General features: G+C 34.8%; 1 protein-coding gene and 1 long non-coding RNA gene across 8 annotated transcripts in view; one reads left to right on the top strand and one right to left on the bottom strand.

The window, feature by feature from the left end:
* Galphao (G protein alpha o subunit) overlaps positions 1–24,909 on the bottom strand; it is a 31,471-nt gene extending 6,562 nt beyond the window's left edge. Inside the window, exons 1-7 of one of the 7 annotated variants that reach the window (XM_076625370.1) lie at positions 24,147–24,909; positions 15,181–15,813; positions 9,789–9,831; positions 8,939–9,080; positions 6,647–6,807; positions 1,885–2,013; positions 297–426 (exon numbers count right to left, since the gene is read on the bottom strand). In XM_076625370.1, the coding sequence (XP_076481485.1) occupies positions 297–426; positions 1,885–2,013; positions 6,647–6,807; positions 8,939–9,080; positions 9,789–9,831; positions 15,181–15,298 (723 nt within the window). In that variant the 5' untranslated portion in view covers positions 15,299–15,813; positions 24,147–24,909. Of the gene's footprint in view, positions 1–296; positions 427–1,884; positions 2,014–2,199; positions 2,219–2,255; positions 2,539–3,065; positions 3,272–6,646; positions 6,808–8,938; positions 9,081–9,788; positions 9,832–15,180; positions 15,814–24,146 lie in introns of those variants that run through there. The other 6 variants (XM_033340638.2, XM_076625371.1, XM_076625374.1 and 3 more) reach the window with 6 other exon arrangements.
* On the top strand, positions 1,657–23,946 carry LOC143303725 (uncharacterized). The gene is made up of 3 exons (XR_013060317.1): positions 1,657–1,766; positions 10,314–10,644; positions 20,909–23,946. It is a non-coding gene; the product is annotated as an uncharacterized LOC143303725 (long non-coding RNA).
* Positions 24,910–26,406: the final 1,497 nt, after the last annotated feature.

The following is a 26,406-nucleotide window of genomic DNA, read 5'->3' as shown; positions in this document are numbered from 1 at the left end:
TATCGTATATCGTACACCTATCGTAACGTGAAGAGGAGACTTTTTTGAAAATCCAAAGACTCTGGAAACTTGTATGTGTTTTAGAATTCCCTTGTTCACTTATAAAGTTCCAAAACTCTTGATATGGTAAGTGGAGATCAGTGTAGTTTAGTTTCCCTTGGCTTCTTCAATTACTCTATTGTTACGAATTTCACCGTCGCACCGTGAAATATCACCTGTCCTTTTGTGTATACGTTATGATCTCGTATCACATTAATATATAATTAAACTAGTTAAAAAAAAGTGCGAATACTTACCGTCGTTTCATCTTCGTGCAGGACTTGATCGTACTCGGACATCGCAACGCAAAATATGATCGCGGTAACATCCTCGAAGCAATGGATCCATTTCTTACGTTCGCTTCTTTGGCCGCCCACGTCGAACAATCTGTAAAGAAGCAATGGTATATCGATGAACAAGGGTTCAGAAATTCATTGGACAATTAATTAACAAATTGAAACATGTCAATCTGATTTTATTGATATTTCTATCCTCCTATTACATTTTTATAGAAAATAACATTGAAAAACAATATTACATTTATCTAAATGTAGTTCTCTTAAATTTTATTAAAAAGAGAATAATCAATGCACGTACGCACACACAATTGTGTTTAAAGACAATGGAAAAATAACACGATAATACAAATTTTCAGTTTTCTAATTGTGAAGCACAAAATAAATTGTCAGTTTTAATTATATAATATTTGTGTAAATGTAAATTATATCTCTATATAAATACATAATTATATATAAATAATGTTAGTATACTATTAAGAAAGCTAAATGCAAATGTAAATTATACACCTATGTAAATAGATATAAATAAGTGTGAAATATATCTACAAAGAAACATTTCTTAAAGTGACATTAATTGAAAGAAGGAATGCATGTGCTCAGTTTCTTAAATTGTCATCCCAATGATTCATGCTCAATCATTCATAAGTCATTGCTCTCTCCCTTTAGCCTACCCCTCTCCTGCCTCTTTACTCAATTTCTTTTTTTAACCACTGAGATCGATGTTAACGATATTCCCCGTGGCAATATGTTCCTTGATTTTTAATGTTGTTACCATGCCAGAATCTCCAAATATTTTTATCTAAAAATTATATTACTACGGTGTACCGCTATTTATAATTAATTTACGATTAAAAGGATTAAATTACTAGTAAATATGTAGATATTTCGTACAATTTCGCAAAATTTGTGTACATCGTGTATTACATTGCGTTAATAAGAACAAACAAAATTGTATACATTATTATGCGCATACAAGATAGGAATAATCATTCGATCGCGGAATAGAAAACAATCTCCTGTCTGTTGTCGGTACACTCTAAAATCTCCAAAAAGATAACATTTCTTTCATATCAGTGGTGTTGATAAAGTTACACCTGTATCCACCTTTGGTCGTAAGGATTTGATCAAAACGAGTCAGTCTTTTACTTTCTTGTCCTTGTTTCTTTGTATTGTATTCATTTTCGTATTAGATAATTGTATCAAGTATATCCTTCTGTTAAATTAACTATTCTTTACGATACTCTATCTAAAAGTTCATTTTCCTCCATTGTACGATTTCAATGCCATCTGGTGGCGATAAGAGAGCACTTTAATATGACATAGTTGAAAAGGAGAATAACCTGTCAGGTCCAAAGATATGTGTCCTTTAAAAATAGACGATAAGTTCATCAAGTTTCGCAAAAGATCAATAATATGGATAATGCTATGGTTAGTAATATTTCTTACGTATGCAAATTTTATGTTTAACATTTATTATGTTTAACGTGTATTATCGGAATCGTTTTTGTGCATTTTACGCGAATAAACATCTGACCCGGGTACTTACTTGAAATTAAGATTCTTGAAAGAAAAGTGGACTTCGACTATTCCCGTTGTTTTAACACGGGTCCTTAAAATATCTTGCTCCGTAGGCTGATAATCCCTGGCCCCTAATCGGTCTAGATCATCCAGGAAACTGGAATTTCAAGGCAAAACGCAGGACCGTTAGTTATATTTTTAGAGAATTCTTCAAAATATCACAGATTAAACGATCCAGAGAACCATTTTCTTAATTATATACGCATATTTAAAGAGAAATAAAAGGAAATAAGAAAAAGTGTTGGAAATTATTCTGAAAAAGTATTTTATCATTTTTTCTTACTATATTTTTGGTTAACTTTTCATTCCTAAAAGATTTAAGATATTTATATAATCTACTTTAAATGACACTTTCACACGTGGTGTAAAGTGTTTCCAGAGACTTCTAGAGAGTAAATGACATTCCCCTCGTTCTAAATTCAGGTCGTAACCGAGATCGTGTTCGATCGATTTTCCCACTTCTTGTGATTTAGCATTCATTGCCAAAGTTGGATGCACTTGTAGCCAGGCACAAGCACTTTCATCTTATCGCGCTGCATGGTTTTTATATTGGTTTTCGTGGCTCGCGCGTACAGATATCGGCCAGGCTGATCGATATCGGGTGTCCAGAAAAAATGGCACGCTATTAATATAAAACAGCAAAACGTTACCATGCGTTGTTCGATAATTCCTTGTCATTTTGTTCTGCTTATGTTACCGTGTCGATTAATTACTATAAAATGTGAATATTTAGTGTCAGTAGATTAAGAATATTGAAAGTATATTAATAATCATATCACAAATGGATATTAATATCCAATATTTGAAATGTTAAATGTTTTATCACAAAATATTTAATATATTTGAATGTCGAGTAATAATTAAGTTGACAAATATATCTGTATATATCTGTAGTATATAATAATGATAGAATAATATAAAGAATAAAAGGCAATTATACAGCATTAGAGTCCATCGTTATCTATAAGATATCCGATATATGGTAATAATAATCACAATAGATCCGCAATCGCAACCATCGTAAGTAAGTATGTATGTACAATATGTATGCAAAACGCTAGTTGAGGTTAGATTTACACGCGTGGATCGTCTTTCGTTGTCAATAACTCGAAACGCTGATAACCAATAACCGAGAAAGGAACAGCTTACATTTCTAAGAAATCTCATATTTACACTTGCAGACATCCTATACACGTGAGTTGTAACGTGACTTTATCACCAGTTGCTTTTCGGAAACATCGTAGATCACCCGCGTTTCGGTTACTAGCGTTTACAACCATAAGGCATAAGGTATAGTAGTTTAAATATATGGGGTGATCGAATACATTTAGCGCTCTCATACTTATATTGAAATCTTTCTATCGAACGATATATGTATAGAAAAGTCAAAAGTGTCAAGAGATATAAAACAATCGCTTCAAAACATATGATACAAACAATAAAAAGTATAACGATTACTTTATAACATTCGTTTTCTAATTTAATTATTATTGTTAAAAGCAGTCGTACGACAAGACTTTATGCTTGATAATCATTATTGTTAAGGAGAATTCTAAAATATAATAAAACTCTAAAAAAAATGTTCTCCCAAAACAGGGTACTGGTAGATTAACAAGAACAAAATAAAAAAGTTGGCAATTTCATGAAATCTCCCTCCCGGGAGACCTATCAGAATTTTCGTGTCCTTGCACCCGATTTTCTCGCTTTATCCTAACCCCATTTTTTCCTCGTCTTGCTTGCTAATTATTAAGTGTCCAATTATTACGAATTTCCCAACAACGAGTGATGTTTTGTCCCTATTGTTGTACGTTCCACCCCGTTGTGCTTCAACATTCTTGCGTATCGTTATACACACATATTTCCTTGTGTCTCTCTTTTACTCTCTCTCTCTCTCTCTCTCTCTCTCTGTCAGATCGTACAGAGAACAGAAAGAGAAGCAGCGGTATTAGAATGAAAAGAGAAACAATTGGGGTTGGGGGGTGAAAACGAGGGAACATAGTAAGGCAGAGAAGAAAGAGTGGTGGGGATGGTGTCGGCGGCCATTTTAGGCCACGTGACACGGGCGTGGCGTGACGTCATTGACGATCAATACGCCGCTGAACCTAAATAAGAGAGAAAGAAAAAGGGGAAAAAAGACGAAAGAGAATGCTCGGATCCCTCCAGTTGCACTATTTTTTTTTTCTATTTTTTATTGCCTACATTGCCTGGCGAAATTAGGTTCGTCTCGAGTGCTGTGTCCACCGGTGGTTTACGATAGGTAAAACTTGAATTAAGCTTTTAGGTTAGATCTACTTACGTTTCAGAACGTTCGGACTTTTGGAGCAATTTGGAGTTTTATTTCTCTCTCTCTCTCTCTTTCTCTCTCTTCGATTCGAGTACGATCGTCTGGATTGAAATTAATGTTACATATAGGGACATTTCTGGAGATTCAAAAGAAAGATTACGCGTACCAGGGTATTGACAATTTGTTTTGGAAAAATTTACTTTCCTGGGAGAATATGATTTGGGATATTGTAAACTATGCAGATTTGTTTGTATAAACTTTTTCTCTGTATATTTAGGGGCACGTAGTTTTGTTAATGTATTGATAGTGCGAATTTAGAAAATTTGTATATTTTCAATATCGAGGATCTTATGATGTACTGTTCACAGAACCTTATTTATGAAAAATGGCGCAATATAAATAATAAAAATATTCCAAGAGGATTTTAAGCTTTTTTTTTTTATAATAAAAAAAGAAAAGAGAAGCTATTAAAAAATTTCATTTTACATGCTTTACTGTTTTTTTCCAAGCAATTATTTCGTTTTAAGTCATAAGTCAAATAAATAGTAAATTTAGTCCCACCCGATATGTAGTTGTAGTTATGTCTGAATCTATCTACTTCGTATCTTGTAAAATCTAAATTCGAATTTCAAACTGAGATTAACACATCAAATTATCAGATAATAATTTTCTTCTAACCTTAGAAAACGTTATAATCTCTTTTATTTGTTATTTTATTTATTTTATTTAAAACAATTTGTATCTTTTCATTTTTATGTAACGTAATTTAATATTTCTAATGAATGTTGATAACTAACAGAAGAAAATAGTACTTTTATGTCTATATGCATTAGAAAACATACGAAAATATCCGCAAAGGAGTAATGCAATAAATCGTGACCCTTCTGTTCGATGCTTGTTGCTACGCACACTATAATCAGGACACAACAGGTTGCTAACAGAGACTGGTCATTAAACAATTTGCCATATGACGTCATAGTACCTACCTCGTTCAATCGCGAAAATCTAATGAATAATTTCTATCATTACTTACGCGCCGACTTTAATAATTAACTAATAACTAACTAACATAAACTGAATTAGTTATACATTAATCACAAGTTTTTACCAATTTGTTGATAAAAAGACAATATTTTAAATGCATAGAGACACGTATTTTGCGACGGATAATGTTACTACCATCAAGATTACTATCTCCGAGGATGTGTCATGCTTTCTAGATGGATTAGATGTAACCTAATCGCCATCTATTGTCTTCATCACGGAATCATTGCCATTGTGCTTGCGTATTCTATGTGCTGGCAGTTCAATATTCAACTGGATATAATATTTTTCAGTGACGCGTCACATCAGCTTTTAGAATTAAAATATTATTATGCACACAGGTTTGGTAAATTTACTTAAGTTTGAAAATAAATCTGCATAATACAGGATATTTGGGTTTTATGTTTAATATAGGCGGAAAAATACAAATCTTCTTGAAAATTTTGAAAATTATTTTCTACGAAAACTGGTAATCGTGCAAATATTCGTGTAAGGAAATAGCAAAATAAAGCAAGGTGTTCTATTTTGACACGTTTTTTCTAGAACGCAGAGAGAGTATTTAAAAGGACGAATTTAAATCTTTTTGAATTTCGATTTTACGAACTAAAACATTAAATTTGTAATAGTGTAAATTGATTGGAAATGTTTCATTTTCTGCGTTTTCCAATTCCTCGATTTTAATATTCTTTACGGTTAATTATTGGTTTTCTTCGAATTAGAAGTTATCGTCTCCTGAATAAATAGTACGAGTGTAATGTATACTGAAACGATAGAATTACAAATGACGTTAAATTACTGATCTCCGGCCAAACAGTAATTAATTTCTTGGTGGCTGGCAGGTCTCGCTGTTGAATATGAATGGAGCCGTGGAAGCTTCAGTTTCTATTAGATTTGGATCTACTCCAAATTAGGCGTTAGAGGTACCAAGGACTTTGGCAGATTCTCCCTGGGTTATGTTTATTTGTAAATATTCTCCCTATAATAAAACCGTGTCGATGGTCGAGTCAAGAAACTATAGAAAATCGAATATATAGAAATATAATAACGTAAGATTCAGAAACGTGTCAACGCTTGTGAATTTTTTCGGAATTAATATTTTGCTTCCTCTTCTTCTTATTCTATGTTTTTTCTACTATTATCAATTTTATAATTTCATCTTTCATCTTCTTCTATCTAATAATTGAACTTTTTTTTCTTTTTTTTTTTTTGTCAGTAGAAACGGTATTGAGGTCTTAGAGACGAGGATGATGGATCGATTTCTTTGAAAGTTCAATGAAACATTACTGATGTTACTGATGAATTACCTTCGAGCTAGGGCTGTTTCTCCAAGATTTTGCAAACTCTAGATTTTATCTAGAAAAGTTATAGATTGGTAAATAGTGGATGTGACAAATTTACTCACTATTTCGCCGAGTCGTTGAGTTGATACTCGTTGCTCCTGCCAAAGCATTCCTGGACCCCGCTGTCGGCCCAAAGTCTATTCATCGCAGCCAAAAGCTCCTCGCTGAATGGTTCCGTGTCCTCCATTCTTTGGATCACGTCGAACACCATTTTCGCGTCCGGCTGATAAGCAATTTTCAAGTTAACTCGATTTACAGAATACATATATAGCAGTTATTGTAAAATAAACACCGATAACGGCATATTTTTCCAATATTAAAACAATATTTTGTATTTTTCTTTTGTTTAACCGATGTTTGCTTGTTAAGGCTACAAAGATCGCGTGGATTAATTTCGATCTATCAAAGAAATTATCAAAGAAATTATCAAAGGAATTAAAATCAGTTGAATGTTATGCCAGAAACATGTACGAAGAAGTTGTTCGATTTACTCATATGGAAAAGAAAAAGGGAAAGAAAATACAGAAAGGGAAAGAAAATTTGTCGATCTTATACGACTTAATTAAAAAGCGCAAGTACTATCCAAATTAGGTTGAAATGGTGAAGTGGATGTGCACTCTAGGCTCTTTTCGAATGTGCCCTTGCCAAATGCTTCAACAAGTGAACACTACTTAAACACTTAAGATGTAGCAAGACGAGCAAGTGGAGGTGTATACGACGTACATAAATCTCGTTATACGTGTGCCAGTATTTATTATGCTCTTCCCTTCAACGATTTTAGAACCGCGAAACATACGTTTCTCTATTGTGTTTTGTTCCCTTTCTTTCTTCCTTTCTTTATACCTGAAGTGTATTATTTAATTGTAACGTTGTCTATGTATTTCTCATCTAACGAGAAATACCTATTATATACGTTCGTGCTTCGTATAATAATATAATTATATAAAAAGAACTTTTCGAAATAACGATTATACCAGAGATGATAAAAGATTATAAGAGAGAAGGTGTTACCGTTGATACGAGTTTGGACAATGTAATTTAATAGATAGAAAAGCGGAGAGGGTGGAAGAGATCGTAATAATAGAATAAATTTGAAAGAAATGATTTGGTTTGACGTGTAAAAAGAAAAGAAAAGAGTCTGTATTGTCACACGTGATCAAACTTTAGCAATATTTAACGAGTACGAGGAGAGCTTCGGCAGCACGTTCATATCTAACGAGAGAAAAGCATTTTGATTTATTAAAACCACTGGAAGAAAACACTGGTTCGCGATGATACTTGAAACGCATCGTGATAACTACGGAACGAATCTGACCAAAGCCATTCCAAGCTACCAGAAATACTACAAAAGCTTGCATAAAGCTTAAGTATAAAGCGAAAGTATAAAAATGGTACGAAATGGTATTGGGCGGCGGGCGGGGCGCGGAGGGAGGGAACAATCAGCTCATATTGCCTAATAAGAAAAATATTATTAATAAACAAAAAAAGGGGAAGCCTATCGAAGAGAGATGAGATTGAGAAACACTGGGTTCGAGGAGCCGGATCAATCGGCACTCGAGGCAACCCATCGTGCTCGTTGTTTTCGAGGCAGGGGCTCGTTTATTGGCTCTAAGGTAAACGACGCAGCCGCGATGCTGCACGATCGGTAAATATGCCGAGGAGGGTGCTTCAGAACCAGGCTCGAGATGCGCATCGATCGTTTAAGTGCTCGGGCTATCGATAATTTTTGACTTCCCGGCAGACCGCTAATCTTTACCCTTTAATTTCTACCGCTTCCGCCGCCTACTTCCGCCTTTCGCTTTCCTAACGGAACTCTGTCTATTTCGTAACTTTGCAGATTTTTCCCTTTTCTTATCTACTTCTATTTCAGAAGAAATTACGAAGCTTATCCATTAATCCTTGATTCGGTTTTTATTTAATCGTGTATATATATGTCTATATATGTATATATATATATTGCAAGTCTATATATGTACTGCAAATCTTCCTCTTCCCAATTATGTCACTCGTCTAACGAACCGATCGCCTTAACTCAATTTTTCATGTCTCCTTTCGAAAGAGTATTTGCTGGAGACACGAGTCTGCGAGTGTCCTGAGCGTTTGTGTCTGAGTTGTGTGCTGCTTCGGCCCTGCTTCTAGAATCTTTCGATCTTGTTTTCATTTCAACGAAAACAAGGTGTTTTAATGTTGGAAAAAAAAAAGATCTTGACCATGACGGGTGTCGGTAACCATTGCTTTATAGTTAGCTGACGCTTAAGAAATTGTCTAAGAGTACTATTCGGTCGAGAACGATCCAGAGAATACAGCAGAGAGATAAAGAGAACCCGATCACCGTAAGTGTCGGTTCAACTTACCTCCCGTTCATTGGTCGAAAAGTTGATGTCCAAATTCGGCATCGCTCTGAGAATAGCGACTAGAGATTGTATCGTGTTGCTGTACACTACGGGCCTGTACTGCTTGAAGTCTTCCGGTGTAAATCCGCTTTCATGGATAATTCTGGGAAAATAAATGACGGACATCTTGTTAAGGCCAATTCGGCATAAGTCATCCATATATTCATGGTGACAGGCAATTAATTTTATTCGGATTTCTACGATAATATAGATAGTTTAGAGAAAAATTATTATCAAGTTGTACTCTACGTATTATTTATTTTTAGATTTCTCTACTGAAATTGTTATATCGAAACGTTGTTCATTTTAGTAAACTCTACTTAGTAAAGGTGGTTGAAAGTCGAAGCTAACTTCGTTCCTACATTAGAATTTCATAATAATTATTTCTCCTTGAACACTTTTAGGCATTTTTGTATTAGTAAGTCGCCGGTAAATTAGTAATCCAGAAACGTTCTCCGCAGTTGAACACGCATGCCTTTGTTCATGGGACACCATGAATGGGTCCATTGACTGCAAAACAAGATTTCAAACACGTTCTACCAGTCGCTGGTCTTTCAACGCTGAAATGACGGATTTTTCGAGGTGAACAACCGATTTGTTATAGCGTTAATGAAACTTTTTTTTATTCTGCAGAAGATTCGATATAATAATTTACACACATATTTTGTATGTATGTGTATGTACAAGTATGCGTGTACAAAAAGTTAACGCAACTCGATTTACATGTGATTTTGTAATTAAAGTACGAAAGTAAAGTTTCGTAAAGATACGAGTTTGCATAAACGTATTAAAAAATTTGTTAGCTGCTTACTTCATTTGTTTAACGATGGTACTTTTCCCAGATTCTCCGGCACCTGAAAATTGAAAAGAATAACGTAAGCTCGAAACGTATAATGAATAACGTAGAATCGGTAAGAAACGCAGAAAAATATAATTGGCTAACGTCACTGGATAGTAGGTGATTCATAGGTCGTTTCATTTCATTTCGTTCGTTTAATCTTTATTTATTATATTAGTAGATCTTTGTCGATGAAAGTTGTCAGTTTCGTTCGATTGGAAATAATAATAAGAAACAACGAAACCGAAATTTCTACCGAGGCAACATAAGAGTCGATTTATCTATCCCTGTATAATACTGTAAAACTGTGGAGACGAAAATGAAAAAGAAACTGTTGAAAAAATAAAAAATCAAAGAACACGATTTGTAGGAAAAACTAATAGCCCGATATCTCAAAATGAGATGGTAGGATAAGGTTTAAAGAATTGGCCATAATTTCCTACTAAATTTTCAGGCTTATCTCATTTTGCCCACAAGTGTCATAATATTTATGTACAGGGAAAGAAGTGCGCACGGGCGGAAGCTGCGGCCCGGAAATGACGTGGCACACTGTGGCAGCGGAACTTGTTTTCCTGCTTATGGGTGGCGAGTCTCTCCCCCTCTTTTAAAAAGCTCTTTCATCTGGAAGCCGTTCAGTCTACTACGTACGCTACTTCTGTCGATCGTCTGGAACCGGTCGGATTCTACTTTGCTCGAATCTGGCACACAGCGAAACGACATGTCTCAACATCGTAAACAACTCTGACGACATCCTCGGGATGTCGAAGCTTAACTATCGTGAATTTATCAACTTTCGAATTCTTGTTCTGTTCTCAGAATTAGGATACAGGTATTTATGCAAATTCACGTTTCTATAAATATGATTTCCAAAAAAGAAAAAAGTGGAATCCAACTAGAGAATTGTTTGATCCACTACGTTATATCGATAACGTAACGATACTAAATTAGAGGAGGAATTTCTGCTTTTTAATCAAAATTTCCAACTATTATATGAAAAAAGAATCCCTAAAAATCGTACTTTTGACGATAAAACCAATTGCGTCATCAAATTGATGCCACGAACTCATCAAGCTGATTCACTCAAGCCCGGTTATACTCGAAACTATCACTGTGTCATACTTGTCATAACGCGTATGTACTACTCAAACTAATTAAACGATCGTTTACTCAAATGGTTTTATTCTCACACGAGAACTCTCACATTCGTTAAGCCTTCGAACGCTTAGCATCTTTTACGAGGGTGACTTGATAAAGCAGCGAGAAAGCTAAGAAACGAGAGATGAAAGTTGTATATGAGAAAACAATAACTTGTAAAAGAAAATTTACGTGAAATTATTCGGATACATATCATATATATATATATATATATATATATATATATATATATACACACACACACACACACACGCGCGCGCGCTCGCGCGCGTATCGTGAGCGATACTTAATAAATTCAGAAAACGCAATTATCGTAAACGGCGCCATTATTTATACCCTATCGCTTTTATCGCTATTCCGAGTTAATATTACCGATATCCTCGTTTTGCTTTCACTCTATTTGTTGTTACGTATGTTATCACGAACGATACGAATTTTACGATTCTAGGCAACACCGTGATCGACGCACAGTGTAATACGAACGCCAATAAATTATCGTTCGTGTGCTACAGTCATTGGAAACAATGATCGTACGTACTGTCGTTCGTATTCCTCACGACGATAGAGACACGTATTTAACAAACTGAAAACTTATTTTCCAATTTACAATTCGTAATACTACGAAAATTATCTGCACGTATCCTTATTCTCCGATAAAGCTTCTCTTTTTTTTCACTTTAACGATGTTCCAAATTTTTCTAAATACGTGAGTTATATTTTTCTGAATATATGCACACACACATATGCACACGTATATATAAAAGCCACAATTAGACTATGGACCTTCAGGCAAATTTGTATTTTTGAAAATTTAATTACAAGCTTCTGTTAAAATGGAAAAGAATTTCGTTATAGAAGAGGAACGTTGAAAGATTTTTAGTGGCAATAATTGTTTGCGATAAGAATCAAAGTAGATAATTGAACAACTTCTCAGATTTAAGCATTATACCAGTCTCGTTCAAATGTACGAAGAAAGATTCTGGAATACAATACGCTAAAAATACAGAGAATCGGTCTATACAAATCTAATTTTACATCGCTAAAAGCTAGGTAGTTAATTCGGCAATTGACTTATTTCTAGATCCGATCGAGTCTTTGCGATCACGATTTTAATCGTCATTTTCATTTCATTCTTCTTTTTAATACGACATTTGAGCGATAAAGAGCTTGGAGATATAACAGATTTATTAAACCTGCTCCATCAAGCTACTTTTTATAGTAAATGTTATACTCGTTACTCCGTTATTTTCGAAATTCCTGATAATCCATATTTCTTATATAGAGTTTTTTTTATTATTTCTTAATTTCTTAATTTCGATATAAATTTCATTCAAACGCTAAACACAACTTATTTAACTTAACTAAATGGCCAATCTTCGTTACTTCGTGTTGTAGATGTATCGATATCTAATAGAAATATTCCTTTTAGTTGCAATAGCTATATTTATGTAGCAAATATAAAATGTAAATGTAATAAAAGTATTTTATAGTAATAGGTCGAAGCAACCAAACGAGTTAACGCGAGTTAACGCGAGTTAACGCGCAGATGTTGAAGCATCGGGTGAGGATCGATTTACGAAAATTCTCACAATTCGATCGATCGAGGCAGAAACAAAGAATTCCTGATTTTCTGCTTGGTATTCAAACCCGAGATTATCCGAGGGAAATCTGGGTCCTGTTTATTGGTGTTACCAATGACGTCATTCCTTTTGCTTGCGTCTTCCACGAGTATTTTCATCCCATTTATGCTGCAGGAAACGCACACGGTCGCTCTCTCTACTCCCAGTCTCTCTACTCCGTGTACATATATCATTCTCTAATTCGAACGCGAGTTTAATTTCTGTCTGTCGATTAATAACACGCGTGAAACAACCGGAAAGCCGGCACTTTTTTCTCCCAAATTCATTTCTTTCTTCTCATTTCTCTCTCTCTCTCTCTCTCTCTCTCTCGTGATCATTATTTTCTCACTATCTTGGTTTACGTTTAAGTTGGCGCTTCCATTTTTTATCAAAATAGACGAAATTCCATTTCTTAGGCAATTAATATCTCGACTAATCGATAATACCGCGAATAAGATAATTTATAGAATAGCCAATTAATTTTAACAACTCTTGCGAAGAAAGAGACATAAATAAAAATCTTACATTTCAAGGAATTAATTCTTTCGTAAATGAATAACGCCGAACGCGAAACGATCGTAGAGTATAAATTAACGTTGGCGATTTCTCCGATTTTCACAAAGCATTTGTCACTTTTCACAGAGAAAAGTATACAAATAAACAAATAGAAATTAGATAAAAGCCCTATTTTCCAGGAAATGAATTCCTCGTTGGCGCGAAAGTAACGCGATTGTATCGGAATCAGGCATTTTGCAAGAGCACGTCCGCGATAATAATTGCACACCAATTATCATCTGGTTCATTAATTTCGAGTCACGTTATCCAGACCAGTCGTTAAAAACAAACGACAAAGCCGGGCAGAAACTGAATTTACGAGAACAGCCAACCAATTAACGGAGATACTCGAATCGCAGGGCTCTCTGCTGAAATTCCTTCGAATCGAACGAAATTTCTCGCAACACTCGCGGATTAAGTAATCGATTAATTATATCGTTCAGCGTTTCCTATTCGACGTATTCAATCATTATTATAGTAATATAAATTAAGAAGATGAAGGTTTTTAAAGATATGCTTGGATACTATTTAAGAAAATTATTAAGCTATTATACGAAGATCGTACAAAATGTTCAGATTAAAGAAGCTTTGGCAAATCTATTCAATTTTATAGCGTTTGAAACTTTTATATTTAACGTTCGAATAGACACGTTGCCCCCATTAAAAATACGTAATTACATTTAACAAAGATTTTGTTTAATCCGGGCCCAGAACAAGTAATCCGGAGACGAATTCGCTCAATTTTATTAATTGGCACGAATTGTTTGAACGCGTTTAATGCATAAATGCTACAACGAATCTAACCACGTGCCAAATATAACTTTTCGTAGCAACTGTCAGTTACGTTTGCATCTTTTGGTCACACGCTCGCTCGGTTAAGAAAAACGCAGTTCGTGAAAAAGACTAAATTTATTATGTTTCTTAACGGTTATATCGTAATTAGAAAGGTGTTCTTTAAACAGCTACGAATGGCCAGTCAGTCGGTGATCACATAACGAACACCTGTCTCTTTAGTGGATCTATATTCGTTATTTATACCGTGATTAATTTAGGCTCGGTATAATTTAATTTAAACATCGAGTCTCGACATCCTACTTATACATGCATTTAACTTTTCTTCATTTATAATGTACAGAGCCCTATACTAATTCCGATTACTTTAGATATTTTACAAGCACAAATTTTGTCATTCGATTGTCCGAAATATTGGATCGTCGGGTCTTTCTGCAATTACTCGGCCAATCGGGATTCTACTGTACTTATTAAGTATTAAAATGTTCGAACCTACTCGCGATGTATGGATACGGGGCGTATCCAGAAAGTAAGTTTCAGTTGGCTATTAAAGAAAAGCAGAAATTTATTTCCCTTCCCTCTTTTTCTTTTACCCTTGCTGGCACTAACAGGGCACCGATTTTTCTACCCGCGCTTCATAGAGAACGATGGCGCCTGAACGTGCAGCCAGGACCTCGGTTAAGGTGGTAGCCAACGGGTGCATATCTGTGGAAATTCCAACCGGTGTGATGCAACTCTGACACTTTCCATTCGTGTTTCACAAATTTTACGGTTCCTGCCCCACGAAATTGTGTCTGAAAACGTGTGAAGTTGCTCGAGTTACGTCGACGCCGGGTGTCACTTTAGGCGACACCGTTCTACGAAGCGGCGATACGTAGTGCAAATCGGAAAGTCCGTCCAAACCTGAAAGGGGGGGGGCAGCTAGGTATGGTAAATAAATAAATAACAATACGAAGCGAGGATAGAGATACAGGTGTCCCGTTATGACAAACGTTATCTACAATGATGAAAACTTTTATCACTTTTTAAGTAGTAGTTTAAGAGTAGTAGTTTAAGGTTTTGCAAACAAATTTCTGCTTTTCTGTAATAGCCGATTAGAATTCGGGAACCGTCCCGAATACGCCTCGTATAATGTACATATACTCGAGACCATTACCATCCATCGTCTTACCTCGAGTTCCTCTATCTATATCATTGCTACCTAAAAATATAAATGCCGTCTGTACATATGTAAATAAACTCACCAAGCAGTAGCAGCTTGATATCCTTAGCAGCCTGGATACCATCCTCCTTCAGATTCTTTTCGATCTGCTTGCTACGGGCCAGTGCGGCCCGCTCTTCAGCGGACATGGCGCAGCCCATCTTGCCACAGGTTGCCTTCACAAACGCCACCACCAAGCCTCTACCTTTCCCTCGGCGGCTAGGAAACCGTTACTCTACCCTCTTCGTGGCCACCACCACCACCACCACCGCCCAACCAGCACGGCTCGCGACTCACGTCGCAGGAGTCGTAGCTTCTTCCACGGTCGCCTCCACCCTCCGCCGCCGCCACCACCTCCTGCGCGTCACCACCGCCGCCACCCTCGGACACCAACACCCCGACGACGTCGTCTTCGTCTTCTTCGTCACGTTTACTCTCCCTCTCTCACTCACTCACTTGCTCACTCTCTTTCTTTCTTTCTCTCTCTCTCTCTCTCTCCCTCTCTCTCTCTCTCTCTCTCTATCTATCTATCTATCTATCTATCTATCTATCTATCTATCTATCTATCTATCTATCTCGCCTCTTCCACACTAGCTGATGCTCCGCGACGCTCGCCGCCTCCTGCTGACGGAGCCCGCCACCCTGGGACGAGGTTACGCTCTCGCGAGATCTAGCTCTGTAACAACGAGAATTCAAAGTTTCATTTATATTTTTGTACTCTGTGTTATATTAAATTGTAAAAGAGAAAAGTTTAAGTACGATGTAATAGCGTTTGCTGGTGATACAAGTTTGTTAGCTTGGAAAATATCAATTTTTGGGTAGAAGACTGTTTAATCCTCTCGCGAGCACTAGCTTTCTAACAATGGAAATTTGCAGTTTTATTTATATATATATTCTTTTTCACTTCAGTTTATTTCTCTTCTCTAAATAGGAAAATTGAACTATAATACGATAGTCAGTGTTCGATTACACCGTGTTTACCGTAAGATTTATCTTAAAGAATAAGAAAATTTTCTTCTATTGCGATTAAACTTATATTTATAATCGTACATGTACATATAAAGGAATGAATCAAGTTTTCGTGGACATTTAATTTTCTCATTTTGTTTGCTTCGGCTTACTACCATGTATCTCTTGTTATCAAACGAGGAAGCTTCTGGTTCGCGACTCTACACTCCACTAATAAAACAGTTACGCTTGATACCACGTATTTTTAAGAGCATTGAAAGCGCAGATAACCCTCTATTATTGTAGCTTTATATTTTTTGCTCGTATGAATATCTTGCTATTTGCTAAAAATTTGCTAAAATTTCGATAGACAAAATGTAAATGATATGCAAAATTATGTTAATATATACGAAATAACGCATTATATAAACTAATGCGAATATTTATTTGCATTCTATCTCCTTTATTATAATCTTGTATGATCTTGATTTTTATTATAATCGGTTGTTGTTCGTAATGGTAAAAATCTGAATTTGCATAAACCAATACGTAAACAGCTACTGTTTCATATTATTCCTCACATGTGTCCTATTTTGTCATATAACTTATCTACGTACGAATCGATCGAATCGATCAAAATATCTTCCGCATACTTTTTGCACTGTAAATATTTTGTCAAATTTTCATTCGTAATAGCATCTGACGAAACAAATGTTTTAAAATCGTCGACAAAGATACATTTCAGAGATATATTCTAGATGAAGCGAACGCTTTGTATGCAGTTATCCGCTACAAATTTGCACAACCGTATGTCATTTTCCTGTTTACCTACCTCGTGCCATAAGCTTGCAAACATAGTGAACCGAAAGTAAGGTTCGTATGTTCGCGAAAATGTCACATAATATAGAAAATATTACACGTTGTAATAACGATAACTATTCTTTTTAATTAATACGTTATCAGTTCGCATAGAACCAACTAGAGTTAGGTAACCTTAAGTTCGTTTCTTTTTACCCTCGTTACCGTTAAACTGTTCCGATTCGGACGAAATGATAACTCGACGAAAGAGGTAAACAACAATGTAAGGAAAAGAACAGATTCAATTTGCGGTTTTTCTCGCTGAAATATTAACAGGATAATGGGAGCTAATGTACCCTGGAAATCGATCGAATCGTTTCGCTGCATCTAACCTATACACGCCAGGTCATACATAGATTTCGGGTCACTACCTTAACTTCCATCTTATCGTGAATCCTTTATGCCTCAGAATGTCATTATAGGTTTATTTTAAGGAATATAGAACCGGGTTCTTCTTGCAGCCGGGATCTTGTTTCCCTCCAAGAATTTTTATTTAAATCTTAAGTCATAAATTCTATTTTATACCTAACTTGGGATTTCATTTCATAATCGCTTTTCGCGCAACTTTATATTTATTCTTTCGAAAACATAATATCTGAATCGAGATCTCAAAATTGGCTCCAGTTTATTAGATAAAAAATGTGTGTTCACGAATTAAATGAACGTATATAGCTACTTGTTCAATCTTATTTATTATCAATTACGATTCAATCATACATTTCGTAATTTATAGTATAAATAATTTCTATAGCAAATTCGCGATCTCTGAATTTGCAAGTTTCCTGTTCTACGAAAGCGTAGAACAGTCAGACAAGCAGACACCTTTGGCGAATAATTTTCGGTTAAAAATTGTTTGATTCACCTCCGACTAATTTAATTAAATAATTAAACGAACGAAACGAATTTCGAGATGAATCGTAATTAAAAAGCTTCGCTGACTATGTTCAAACTGCAATCCCATGAAAAGACCGGGAGAAGACCGGGGGGAAAAAGCGACATTGAAATTCAACTTCGGTAAAGTATGTGCGAAAACTAATTACCTTCATATACTCGATGACCATTCGATGAAATTGTATTTTGTTATCAATTAGATTTATTAATTATATCGAGAATTTGAAATTTCTTTTGCTACAAGTTAATTAAAAATGAATCCAACGAAATACTTAAATAGAGTTAATATATTCTTTTATTTATTTTATTTTAGCAACGTACTTTAAACTATATTTCGGTATATATGTAGTATCTAGCGAACGAGTCGAAGATATTGTCGTCTGTATCACCTTGCCTGAAATATCCTCGTACTATGGGGTATACTATTGCCTCTTCTTCTATCTCGACCTTAAAACAGAAGATGATATAGAAGAGTAGGAGGGGTAAGTAAAGCTTGGACAGCTCTGTTATATGTAAGGCAAGGGGTGTTAATCGAGCTATTCAAACGATTATTTCTGGCCGGTCAGGGAACGTGTTTCACGCGTTTAACGATAAGGCATTTGCTATCTGGCTACGAGCTTTCGGAGTTGAGAGCCTACTTGGAGACTTTGAAGTTCGAAGAACCGTGATATCTCATTGCAGAAAACGAACCGCAATCGTCACTACGGCCGTTACTTCGGTTTAGTCCCGGAGATATCGAGGTGACGATATATCCATATGGTATAAAGAGTGAAATTCAATGGCGCAGTTGTACGATACAAGGTTACAGTAGGTATATTTTTCTACGGAATAAAGTTTAATGTTCGATAATAATTAATTACGAACAATAACTCGCTATTACTTGTAGAATTACTTGTATTTTACTACGACTATGATATAGTGGTGTTTGCTTGGTAATAAGCATAAGGTAATAAGATAAGGTTCGAAAGATATTACTTTTCCACGAAATTGAAATACATCTCAAAACGAATATATTATGAATTCGTATCGGCTACAATAATTTCGAATAATTTCGAATAATTTCGAATAATTTCACGAAGAAATATAGAAATAGTATAGAAAATTTGGTAAAAGACATTATGATTACGATATGCGTATTTAGAAAAATTGAAATAGGCAGAAATAGGCAGAAATAGGCAGAAATAGGCAGAAATAGGCAGAAATAGGCTTTAAAACGCATCGTCAGATTTACCAACGCAACAAACAAATTACTCATCGCGCTGAAAAGTTATCGAGCATGCAAACGAACTCTAGGTTGATAACGTCGTTTGCAATTAGCCACGTTAGAACGGCAACACGTATCGACGCGTACCAATGCACCCATTTTTCAGCCAATTTTGCCCGGTTATCGCTATTCGATAAAGTTCAAATATTCGACACATAATCGTAAAAATATGCAATTTCGTACGTAGGACGTAACAATAAAGCGAAGCCAAATGTCGATGATGTAAGTTGCCAGATTAATCACTTAACCTGTAACGCGATATAATTAATTATTCAACAGTACATACATACGTACGCGTATGTCATCACGCGTTGTTGAAAATATATTTATTTTCGAGATAATGTGTTCTCGTTATTATTCTACAGCACATGGTAGTTTATTGTTATAAGATTGAACAATGCTAATTTACTATTATAAATAAGTAAATTAGAATTGTTCCATACTATTGTATTATTTACATTAAATTTTATTGTTTCTAATATGATCGAAAATTTCAAGCAATTAACATACGTATTGTTATAACGAAGTATCGTAGTCATACAATTAAATAACAATAAAACGACCTGTCGTGTATTATAGAAAATATCAATCCATCTTTTGAACCGTCCTCTAAAAAATCCATATTTTTTTATATATAAAAAGATTTGAAACTGGACTATTTCTTACCACTTGTTGGTGTTGGCAAAGCCTTTAATACATACGCGAGACATCTGCTGTTTTTTACTCGAAGAGAGATTCTTTAATCGCTAATGTGTTCATTTAAGTAAAGAAATCTCCATTTGTCAACTTTAACTTACTGTTTCTTTTACTTGTCTTAAATTCGATTCCATTTTTTATATTATTATATCAGTAATTATACATTATTTATATATATATATATATTTATATACATAATTACTATACACATTATGTAATCTAATATTATTGATAATACTCTTCCACTATTCTTACAATTCGAGGATTTAGAAAAAGCTAGTAACTGTATAGACTAAGATTACTAACAATATTCTTTCACTCATAATTTAATGATTTATAAACGAAACTAGTGGAAATGTGAAAGAAAAGAACGTAACCTAACTATATGTATTGAAAGAAAAGAAAAAAAAGATTCGATTCACGTGTCGAAGAGGGGTGGGGCGCGTAATCGAGCCGTAACTCATTCAGAATCACAGTATCAATAATAAATCGTGGACGTCTTTCGGTTCGTAGTTGGCGCTGCCGGCGATATTTTCTTTCGAGCCATCAAAGAAAACGCGTCTTTCGCCTGACGATCCGTCACATAAAAGCATCTTTTCGGAAGTTTCGAAAAGGGGACGAGGCCTCGGCTTGAAGGCAAACGTTTAAACGTTTAAACGTTGTAACATCGGTAATGTCGCGTTTCACCATCCTTCTCTATTTCTTTCTCCCCCTGCCTCCCAAACCGCTTTTTCAGTCTCTAACCTCTGTGGCGCATGCTTTCCAGAATTTCAACTCAAGGATTTCGTTTTCAAGGAAGAACTACTTCTCTCTCGTGGACGAAAGCGAAAAAATGTTCGATCCAAATGCAGGTTTCCTTTTCAGACACTCTACATGTTCCCCATTACTTTTAACATGTTCGTTACTACACAAATTTTCTATATTTTGCCCTGGACATTTGCCCAATTTACCCAATTGAAATATGCTATACCATACCAATTATTTTTTACAAAATATCATGCGATATTTACGCGCTTTTATTTGTTGACGATGTTATCTAATGCCATTCGCATTTATAATTTATATTATAAAATTTGTTAATCCATGAAATTTACTTTATTTTAATTATTCTAAGAACCGGGCCGGACCGGGTGACGCGTGTCACCGATGATCACCATGGACAGCCAACGTGTTAACAACTTTGGATGGCTTTCATCAGATACATTCACGTACAGTCGTCATGATGCACTTCGTGCACCATTTCTAATCGATAAAATAAATCAATTTTTTTCTTTGAAGATTTTAAGAAAAATGCAGAGTATGTTCCGTACTTCCAAAAAATCCATGTTTATTTATTTTCGCGAAACAGATAAGATAAAATAAGAAGAAAGTTTTGCAATTTTGTTGAAATAGCCCGCATAAGATATAAGCAGCTATGCTACGTTATTATATCTTTTCAAGGAAAAAAGTTCCTCACTGCGCAAAAAACAAAACTTTGCAACAAGTAGAAAAGAAAAGTACTCGACGTTTCAGGAACACCTTATATATATATATATATAGACATGTATTCCATAAGATATTTTTAATATGTACGCTGTTATTTGCTTCTAAGGAAAGATAAAACGTTTTATATTTTGAGACAGAAGGTATAAACTTACGTAGAATAAGAAAGAAAAGAATTCGAGTTTCGCACTCAACATTTTATACCTGTTACAAGACAAGCATACCTACATAATATATTAAAATTATATTTTTGTAAAAAATATTACACATTTATAGAGAAAAGAAAATTTTATGGCGAAATATAGTAAAATTTCTGTTATTCCTTTCATTTATTAAAACATCTTGTATACCGCTTACCGCTGTAATATTTTGGAGAACAATAGATAACACAAGAGCCATAAAACGTTTACGAACGCTACTCAAATCTTTACTTCATATTGAAAATAATATTTTATCTTTTAGTTCGTGAAAAATTGGTTTCGCTTGGAAATAATGGAGAGCGAATAATGACAGGAAACGCTCTAAATATATAAACTTACGTTCATATTTTTATTAACTATCTTTCATTTCCACTGTGTTCTACCCATTTTTAAAGATTTGCCATTCGACTCTAACCACAAGATTCATCTTAAGACAATCGTTACTTCTTTAAAAGATAAAAATAGAAAGGAAACTCGATCCAAAATGAAGAAATAAATTAACAAAAATATAATATCTTTATTTCACATACGTATAAATATGTATAATATTTTATAATAGAGTAAAATTCGATATTAACTAAAACCGCTATTGTTCGATATTAACTAAAAACCATTTTATATCGAAAATGTTTGAAAATCGGGTGGACGAATAAGCTGATATACCAACCGTATAAGAAAAACGAGACACTGAAGTAAAAAGTACTTGAAACTTTCTACGCTTTAAAAGCTGAATTACGCTTTAACAGCACATCGAACATTGAAAAATACTGTCCCATTCGACATAATAGTCAAATCACGGTACTGATACGTTCCAGCACTTAGAGACATCGTTTCGTAATAAAATCGTATCCTATTCAGAAACAGATCGACACGTAACATCTATGCAACGTCAATTATATTTACTGAACGAGGCGTAATAGTCAAATCATAATATTGATGTATCACTTCGCAACACCGTTTTCTATAAAATCGTGTCCCAATATAGAAACATATCGAATCATAACCTATCTATAACCTATGTCAACTTTCGAATTAAAAAAGAAATTCACGATTATTCTAGAAAATCGCAGTTATCTAAACATTAAATTTGATATTATGTGCATTTTGTAAATTTGTTGAATAATCGGTTAATTAGATTGAAATAATTTGTTGAAGTTTATAGTCATAGTGAGGTTAGGATGGTACAAGAAGTGTTGTATAAAGAATAGTACAATTTGCATAGAATACAGAAACATTATATTATATGTAAAATTATTCAAATTAAAATACTCGTTATACACAGTGTCTCGGTAATTGTGGTATAGTAAGAAGGAGATTCTGTGTGGAAAAATAAGTCGAAAATATAGAACAAAATATTTCTACGCTTCGTTTTTCGAGAAGATCAAGGGTAAAGAAAAGCTTGTGAATACACGTAAATTAGGATATTTGCTATTAAACAATCCGTAGAAGGTTATTTTGCATGCAAAAATAAATCGAAAATAAAGAATAAAATTTATTAACACAGTTTTGTTTCCAAGAAAATCGAATTGAAAAATTTGTCAAGTATACATATATTTGATTCACACTCACACCTAAAAAATCAGTAAGTGGTTATTTTACAACCAAAAATAAATCGAGAATGAAGAATATAATTCTGTAAAATAAAACTCCGGCTTCAACAAAAAATCAATTTCGCGTATGTTCGATATATTTTCAAACTTGATCATCTCGTCTTAGAAAATTTTGTTCTTTATTACTGATTTATTTTTCTACGGGGAATCACACCCTGTTCACTAGTACTGCACGTTATCGGACACTCTATATATTTTTTCATATATACACTACCGGTCGAAAGCCTGAAATCATTCTTTTAGTCATCATCAGTCATATCAAATTTTCAGGTAATCTCGTCATTAATTCAAAATCAGTCGAAATTTTCTTTATGCCGATAGATATTTTTCTAAAAGCTTTCCTAGTAAAAAAATTTAGCATTCTTAACCACTAGATTCCATGGAGCACGTAGTGATTTCAAGCTTTCATTCTGATTTCTTTGCTTCAATTCTAATACTAAGTGAGTCGTTCAGACGCCAAACTGATCAACTCCATAAATTAGAAAATATACAAGATCATACATGTCACTTTCTTATAATAAACCAACTTATGGAGGTATAGTCGCTATTAGTTACCCACGATATTCTATGTAAACCCTATATAAAGGCCATTTTCATTAAAACAAAGTGTCACAAAATTTCTCTACAAAGTCAATGTATTCTATGACAAAATAGTATTTCCTTTTTTTGCACATTAGGAAATAAATATCTTACTGTTATACTACTGTTATATATGCTCTATCTAACTCGAAATTTATATATATTTTACTTAATGTTAAACAAAAGAGATGCCCTCTATATAATATATAAAGATGTTCTTATGCATGTCTACGACTCGGTTATTCTTAAAAATTGACTATTAATCCCATACCTATATTCATGTAAATAGTGTATACGCTTCTTTCAAATAAAAATGGTCTCACTTCATGGTGACTGTAATTCATTTATTCTTATGAACTGTGGCGATTAAATCACATATCTGTGCAATAAAACGGAACAATCCGCAGAAAGAATGAAATCGATCAATTTGGTTTCTGAGAGATCAAGATTAACAATAAAATATCACTTTTCGCGAACAGACCTCGAAATGCTATTGTAAAGCGTCGAAAGCAAGCGTGACGGTGAATCAGCTCGCGAAAAGAAGGGCGTAAAGCTGAGACTCACTGGTGAAGCCACCCCGCGTCGTCCGCTAGGTACCAGGGTAGCTCTCCGTGTCTCCGGTCGCGTACATAGACACCTCTTCCCCGTGGATACTTCCGAAACCCTTTTTACACACCTCTCCAATGTATATCTCACTTGTCTCACTATGCGTGTATCTCTATCTATGTACGCCCGTATCACCTCTCGAATCGATACGACCGGCTCCGTTCGAAGAACCGAAACAGTCGAACGTAATAAAATGTTCAAACCGACGAGAACGATCGAGTACGAACAACTATATAGAATCCACGGATTAATTGAGCGATTCGAAGGAAACAGAAATATCCTGGTACGGATACGATCTCGTGTCTTCGAGGACGATACAAGCCGCGCCGCGTTGGAACGATCACTGGTTGATCCGCGTCGCTGGAACTATAGTACTAACAGGAATAGTACGATCCTCGAGTTTCGAACTACTACTACAGGGTATATACGAGCGAAGGAAGGATATCTCGAATCGGAGATAGAACACTATGTTAACTAAGCTCTCACGTTTGGCTCTCTCTTTCTCTCTCTTTCTCTCTTTCTCGCTCGCTTTTTATATATGCGTTGAAGGATCACGCGTCTATTTCGAAGTTTAGTTCAGAACACAGCCCCTAAAGACACGAGGAGTGTCTTTTTTCTTTTTCGAAAGGTTGATGGAGAGAAACGAGAGAGACCCGAGCGAACGAGCAACTCCGAAGCGTTCGAGGTGCTGGACGCGACCCTGGTGGGCTCCAGTACACGACTGAAGCGCCCTCTCGCCCCGCCCAGAGGCGCAGCGGCGCTTACGGCCGCGAGGTTCGACGGGACGTCGATCGATCCACCGACTGGCCCCACCACCCGTGCCTATGGGATGGCGAGGAGAAATCACACAACACGCATGCGCGGGATTTTCATCGAGATTCGAGGCGAGAATCGACTGATGCCCCGCGGGATCGAAAACGCGCTCGACCGTTTGAAATTTTCCCTACCACGATTCCCTACCACTATGCAAGGGACATTTTCAGGTTTTAATTTTTATGCGTCGGATTTGGCAAATTCGCAAACTATCGTTGTACGTGGATTTTTATGCGATTATACGAAATTTAAGATATACATAAAATATCCAAAGTAACGTATTCGTAATTTTTAATAGATAAAGCCAATTTTGTACGACAACATAGATTCTATTTCTCTACTTACGTTTATAAAACTATAAATTTGCACAAAAATTTGCGAGATATATATACATATCTCATATATATAATACCTCAACGATGAGAACCAAGAATAAAGTTTCAATAGTAAATATGACCATGTTGAAAAAGAATTAATGATGAACGTTTGACACTCGTCAAAAAGATCCCTGGCATCCAGGAGACGAAAATATGATGACTTTTAACCATCTGACACGACCTATTAGCTTTTTGCTAATTTATTAGCATTTCCAGATTTAAAAGCGTTAAAAGCGTTAAAAGCGTTGATTTTGTTATTTGCATATTTTATGAAACATTTGGTCGTGATAAAATAAATTTAAGGAGCAATTCATATTTCCGGTTCTATGAATTCTTTAGATGTTATGCTCTTTTCCATATAACTTATAAGTATAATAGTATTATGTATTATTGAATGTATACATCTATTGGGCGACATTTATTGTAATGAATTCAACTTTTTAAATGTAATTTACATACTTTAATTTTTATATATATGTTGGTAAAGTTAAAAGAAGATGATCAACATGTGGTAACTTAACAAAACCGGTAATATCAATTATGGATAATATAGAGATCATCAATAACTTTAAATATATAAAATAAATTATTTAATTATGTAATAATGGAAAAGATTGAGAAACCAATGACGATGCTAATGAACCTATTTAGACAAAAATCAAATATTGAAAATACCATTCCGTACATCTCTTTAGTCTACGAATAAAGAAATTTTATCAATACCGAAGAGCAGAAGTACAAATTATACTCACTCTCTCTCTCTCTCTCTCTCTCTCTCTCTCTCTCTCTCTTAGGATTAATGTTACAGGAACATGTGACAGATACCTTAAAATTCCTGAAGAACGTCAAACTGAATCAAGATGACGCCAACGTCGATAATTTATTCTTAACGAAATAAAGAAAACCCTACCAACATTAACTAATCATTAATAAAACATACTATTG

Source organism: Bombus vancouverensis, chromosome 16 (genome assembly GCF_051014615.1).
Source record: "Bombus vancouverensis nearcticus chromosome 16, iyBomVanc1_principal, whole genome shotgun sequence".
In the NCBI taxonomy this organism is placed as follows: domain Eukaryota; kingdom Metazoa; phylum Arthropoda; class Insecta; order Hymenoptera; family Apidae; genus Bombus; species Bombus vancouverensis.
This window is presented reverse-complemented; position numbering and strand designations above follow the sequence as displayed.